Source organism: Macrobrachium nipponense, chromosome 4, assembly GCF_015104395.2.
Source record: "Macrobrachium nipponense isolate FS-2020 chromosome 4, ASM1510439v2, whole genome shotgun sequence".
Lineage (NCBI taxonomy): Eukaryota > Metazoa > Arthropoda > Malacostraca > Decapoda > Palaemonidae > Macrobrachium > Macrobrachium nipponense.
Window position 1 is genome coordinate 44975941 of NC_061100.1, and position 6392 is coordinate 44982332.

Consider the following 6392-nt stretch of genomic DNA (forward strand, 5'->3'; position numbering starts at 1 on the left):
TATTTGTTTCTTTCTTATTTTGGATTTTATTACTTGGTTGGTTATTTGTTATTTGATTATGATCATGGCTACAGGGTGCATATATTTGCATTTTTTGTCGAACTTACATCCTTTTCCTTCTTTTGTTTAGGTTTTTGCATATTTTGGATGCAGATCTCTGCAATCATCCCCCATATCCATCTAGGTATGCACATTTACATATATTTCATAGTTGTGACATACTTAGGATGGTTGTAGTAACATCTTTCTCCAAATCTGCAATTCCCTCTTTTCAAAAGGTTGCAGATTTTGTCTTTCTGTCTATTTTTCCTCTTTCCCGTCATTGTGTAGATCTGGGTAGAGCCTCTTCGGGATTTGCTTTTCTGTTGCCATATCGTAATTTATTTCTTCGTAGGTACGCTGCTTTATTGCCTCATATGTAGTATCAATGAGTATCTCTGCATACCATACTTTTATCTTGTTCTTTGTTTCCTTATTTTTTTTCTGTCATTTCATTTTTGTTTACTTCTCTTCCGTTTTCCTCCTTCTTCTCTTCTTCTTCTTCTTCTTCTTCCTCTTCTTCTTCTTCTCCTCCAACTATTTGTACATTCAATCTTGATTTAATAACATTGTCTATCCATGATAGACATGTTGAACAAAAAATTTTTGTATCTTTTCTCATATCTTGTATTACCTCAGCACACTGTGGATGGGTTGGAATGTTGCATGCAGCACATTTTCTGATTAGGTTTTGTGGATTGACTATGCTATACCAAACCTTACACAGTTTGCATGCTTTTGGCATTCTTTTTCCTAATGCGTCAATTAGGATATTCACAAGATTCACCTTATTCATGTTCTTTGTCGGAATATGTTGGATTTTATGTATATTTTCTTTATGAGTCTCTTGACCACTTGGATTTTATTTGGAACTTCTTCAATTATTTTCAAGATGTTTTCATTAGATTTGTTCCAGTTTGAAGGATTATATCCTTCTAATATATCTATGAATGCTTTTGTATCTTTTTGGTTAGTTGGACTGTTGCTGATTTCATAGATGAGAAATGCCAGTTCCCTTCCTGCTACCTCATCGTATTGCGAATCTGCTAAACACGCTAAAATTACGGCATCTCTTCCACAGTTGGAACTTACTGCCATCTTGTTCTGATTTACAGTATTAACTAACTTAGAGGACGCTTTATCCTACTATTTTCACACTAATCTTATCACCGATAGTTCAACGAACACTTCTAGATATTTCTCAAATTCTAGTCGTATGTTAAACTTGTGATATCTGTTGATTAATCTGATTTCACGCGGGAACGTCTCACCAAGCAAGATGGCTACTACGAGAGAGAGAGAGAGAGACACGTAAACAGCACGCCCGTACCGGGACATGTAGCCGCCAGTCCCGGGACCCACTGCGGGTCTGGCCTAAGCATCACGAGACATGTGGTGGGCACCGCCCGGCCATCCCAGGACCCGCGACGGGCATAGCCCGCCTGTCCCAAGACACTTGGCGGGCACCAGCCAGCCCGTCCCAGGACACGTGGTGGACACCGCCCGCCCGTCCATGGACCTACGGTGGGCCCGGCCAGCCCATCCTGGGACACGTGGTGGACACCGCCCACCCATTCCGGTAACCGCAGCAGACGCCTGCCTGCCCGTGCCAGACCGTGTGGCGGACCCCTGTCCGGCAGTCCATAGACCCGCGGCGGGCCCGTCCCGCCCGTCCTGGGATGCGTAGTGGACCCCTGCAAGCCCTCCCGGGAACCGTGGCAGACGCTGCCCCGCCGTCCCAGGATCCGTGGTGGGCACGACTCGCCCATCCCGGGATGCGTGGCGGACACTGCCCTCCTGTCCGGGGATACGTGGCAGATACCGTACACCCATCCCGGGACGCGTGGTAAACACTGCCCGCCCAGCCTGCCAGTCCCAAGAAACGTGGCGGGCACCGGCCCACCTGTCCCATGACATGTGGCGGACACTGCCCTGCCCATCCCAGGACCAGAGGCAGGCCTGACCCGCCGGTCCCGGGACACGTGGAGGACACGCTCGCCCATCCCGTGACCCGTGGCGGGTACGGCCCGCCTGTCCTGGGACATGTCGCGGACACCGCTGCCCGTCCGGGGACCCGAGGCGGGCCTGGCCCGCCAGTCCCGTGACAAGTGGCAGGCACCATCCGTCCATCCCGGTACCCATGGCGGACCCGGGCCCTCCCGTCCCAAGCCCATGTTGGACACCGCCCGCCTGTCCGGGACCCGCGGCAGGCCCGGCGCGCCCGTCCCGGGACGCGTTGCGGGACGCCATGCCCACCCGTCTGGGACCCGCGGCAGGCACGGCCCCCCGCCCGGCCCGGACCCGAGGCAGACGCCTGCCCGCCTGTCCTGGGACCCCGTGGCGGGCCCGGCCCACCCGTCCCGGACCAGTGGCTGATCCGGGCCCTTTGAGCATAGCCTGCCCGCCCGTCCCGGGACCAGTGGCGGACGCCTCGCCCGCCCGTCCCGGGACCCGTGGCGGACGCCTGCCAGCCTGTCCCGGGACCCACGGCGAGCCCGGCCCGCCCGTCCCGGGACCAGTGGCTAATGCCTGCCCGCCCGTCCCGGGGCCCGGGTGGCGGACGCCTGCCCATCCACCCCAGGACCCGAGGCGGGCGAGGACCTGCCCGTCCGGGACCAGTGGCGGACGCCTGCCCGCCCTGTCCCGGGACCCGTGGCGGGCCCGGCCGCCCATCCGGGAACATTGGCGGACGCCTGCCCGGTCCGTCCCGGGACCCTGCAAGCTGGTCCGGCCCCCACCCGTCCCGCCCAGACCCCTTGGGCGGGGAGGACGCCTTTGCCCACCCACCGCCCCCACCCCGGGACCAGTGGGTGCGGATGCCTGCCCACCAACCGTCCCAGAACCCTCGTGTGACAGTGGGACCAAGCCCCCCATTCCCATACCCGGGACCAGTGGCAGGACGCCTGCCCGCCCATCCCGGGCCCGGCCCACCCCGCACATCCCGGGACCAGTGGCGGATGCCTGCACCGCCCGTCCCGAGACCCGTGGCAGGCCGGTCCGCCCGTCCCGGGACCAGTGGTGGATGCCTGCCCACGCCCGTCCCGGGACCCGTAGCGGACACCTGCCCCGGGACCCGCGGGCGGGCGGCATGCAATCCCGGACCAGTGGCGGATGCCTGCCCGCCCATCCCGGGACCCAGCGGAGGCTTAGGCTACCGGTCCCGGGGACCAGTGGCCGGAAGCCTGCCCGCCCGTCCCGGGACCGTGGCGGGCCCGGCCCAAAAAAGCCGTCCTGGGACCACCCAGTGGCGGACACCCCTGCCTGCCCGTCCGGGAACCTGCGGCAGGCCCGGCCCGTCCGTCCAGGACCATGAATGGCGGACGCCTGCCCGCCCGTCCCTAGGACCCATCGGTCGGGCCCGGCCCACCCGTCCCGGGACCACCAGTGGCAGACGCCTGCCCGCCCGTCCATGGACCCTTTCTCTCTCTCTCTCTCTCTCTCTCTCTCTCTCTCTTTTTCTTTCATTCTTTCTTATTTTCTTCTTTCTTTCTTTCTTCTTGGCCCAAAGGTCCATAATCCTTCATTTGTTCCTTCATTTAGGTTTAAGGCTTTGCATTCAATAAGTTGAGAGAGAGAGAGAGAGAGAGAGAAAGAGACCGTATTTCTGCGTAGAAAAACAGAAAAATAGAGAATCTAATGTGTGTACTACCGAGCTTAGTGTATAATGCTTCAATTGAGGTTTATATTAATATTATTCATTTTGTCAATCCATATATATATATATATATATATATTTATATATATATATATATATATATATATATATATATATATATATATATATATATATATATATATATATATATATATATATATATATTATATATTATATATATATATATATTATATATATATATATATATTTATATATATATATATATATATATATATATATATATATATATATATTATATATATAAAATGCCCCCAAGGTCAGATCACCTTTTTAGACATGCTGTCTACGCACTAGGAACGCCCAAAGGACATGAATGAATCAAAAGTATACTGAAGCAGGAATGCGCACACCTGAAAGGGGACTATTGAGACCCACTCATGGCAATAATGATAGCCTTTACGCAAGCTTACGTTGTGTGCGCACGTTGTTTGCGTTGTGTACGGGGTGGGCGTACTAATACCATGATGTTTGCAACAGTACTAAGAGAGCGAGAGAGAGAGAGAGAGACGAGAGAGAGAGAGAGAGAGAGGAGAGAATGGGCTACGAATGTAATGATGAGTTTTTGTTTTTTCGGGATCACAAAACCGTGACCAGGTAGCGTTTTTTCTTCTTCTTCTTGTCGAAAATTGCATTTTTTCTAACTATTTCAAACCTGAGGTCCTTTACACTAGGAAGATTGCTTAAGCGGCAGCTGGAACGGTCGTAAGCTTCGAACAAGGGGTAAAACGTAGTTAGCTAGCTTGCTTGTCCGCCAGTGCGAGCGCAGCGCGACTGGGAGGCGAGGAATCGCTTTTGCTTTAGGCCCAGGAAATGCAGAGTGAGGGTGGCATGAGTGGGACTATGTGTAAAGGACCTCAGGTTTGTATAGTTAGGAAAAATGCAATTTTCTACAAATTGCCATTTGTTCCGACACGATATACAAACCAACGGTCCTTTACACTAGGAAGACTCACTGATTGGTGGGATGACCTGAGTCTTAAAGAACAGATTGGTGTTCGTCCAACCTTGGATATCCTCCCTGGTCGTAAGAGCAGAGGGAGGGATCCTAGCCTCTGCCCAATAGATCGGGGTGTGTACCGCAGGATCAATGGTCAGACCTCTGGACCCAAGCATTAAGAGAGAGGCAAGCGTATCTCTTAGTACTAGCAAACAAGAACTTTTGTCGCTGTTGCAAGAGCCAATATAAAGTTATGGGTTTGTCTCTTGTTGGCATCCACTTCCCCCCCCCCCCCCCTTACCCCCCCCCCCCCCCACCTTGTAGGAGGAAGTGGAGGATATTTACACCTATTCCTAATGAAAGGAATGACTGGTGCTCTGTCGGGTTACGCTTACCATGCATCTCTTCCTCTTCCAGCAGGTGACGACCGAGACCCTCTGCCCACAGGTAGAGGGAGAGAAAGATGGGGAAAGAGAAGCCAGTCACACTCTCATTCACCTCATTCATTCCTTCAATCGCACCAAGGAATCGATGCTGTTCTGCCTGCTAGGGTGCTGGATAAGCTTACACAACGTGTTGAGCAGCCACCACAGGTCCCAAGGAAAAGGTATCCAAGGACTTGTGGGCAATATCCCGAAGGTAGAAGGAGGAAAAGGTGGTCTGGTTGGACCAGACCCCTGCCTTCAGGACCTGCGCCACGGAGAAGTTCTTCGGAACGCCATTGACGGGGCAATACCTCTGACTTTGTGAGCTCTCGGACGAGGGGGACGGGTGTCGTCACTACCATCAGTCTTGTATGCCCTCCTGATCACTTCACGTAGCCAGAAAGAAAGTGTGTTCTTGGATACTTCTTTCTTGGTAACCCCGGTGCTAACGAAGAGTCGGCGACACTCAGGCCTGAAGTGTCGAGTTCTCTTCAGATAGTGCCGTATCGCCCTCACCGGACAAAGCAGCATCTCATCCGTATCGTTGTCAGTGAAATCCAATAAGGAGGGGATTGTGAAAGACTCGAATCGGTCGTCAGGGACCGACGGATTCTGTGTCTTAGCTACGAAGTTCGGGACGAAATCGAGCGTCACAGATCCCCATCCTCTGGAACGTTTAACATCATAAGACAGACCATGGAGTTCTCCTACTCTCTTCGCCGATGCCAGGGCCAGCAAGAAGAGGGTCTTGAGGGTCAGATCCCTGTCTGACGACTCTCGGAGTGGCTCGAATGGCCTTTGAGTCAAACTCCTAAGGACGAGAGTCACGTCCCACGCAGGTGGCCTGAGTTCCCTGGGTGGGCAAGACCTTTCGAAGCTCCTCATAAGCAAGGAGATCTCGAACAAGTCCGAGATGTCCAACCCCCTCAGTTTCAGGACCAGAGCCAGGGCGGATCTGTATCCTTTGACTGTGGGGACTGAGAGGAGCTTCTCTCTGCGAAGAAAGACCAGGAAATCCGCTATCTGCTGAATAGTGGCTCTGAGAGGAGAGAGACCCCGTCTACGACACCAACCACAGAAGACGGCCCACTTCCCCTGGTACACAGCTGCAGAGGACTGCCTGACGTGTCCAGCCATCTCTGTTGCTGCGCTACGAGAAAAGCCTCTCTTTCGCAAGAGATGGTGGATAACAGCCAGCCGTGAAGTTGAAGGGACTGGACTGCCTGGTGGTACCGTTCGACGTGCGGTTGGGCGAGAAGGTTGTGCCAGGGGGGAATCTCTCTTGGTGCCTCTGCGAGAAGAGCCAGCAAATCCG

The 6392-nt window shown here is 53.1% G+C and overlaps 1 protein-coding gene across 1 annotated transcript; it reads right to left on the reverse strand.

Moving 5' to 3' along the window:
• Positions 1 to 1413: 1413 nt before the first annotated feature.
• Positions 1414 to 2433, reverse strand: LOC135211348 (collagen, type I, alpha 1b-like). The gene has a single exon (XM_064244663.1). The coding sequence runs from the start codon at positions 2431 to 2433 to the stop codon at positions 1414 to 1416; it is 1020 nt and encodes a 339-aa protein (XP_064100733.1).
• Between the last annotated feature and the right edge of the window lie 3959 nt (positions 2434 to 6392).

What these genes read in the sequence shown, in the direction of transcription:
- LOC135211348 (XM_064244663.1), bottom strand. Translation starts at nt 2,433, where the DNA reads ATGCTCAAAGGGCCCGGATCAGCCACTGGTCCGGGACGGGTGGGCCGG.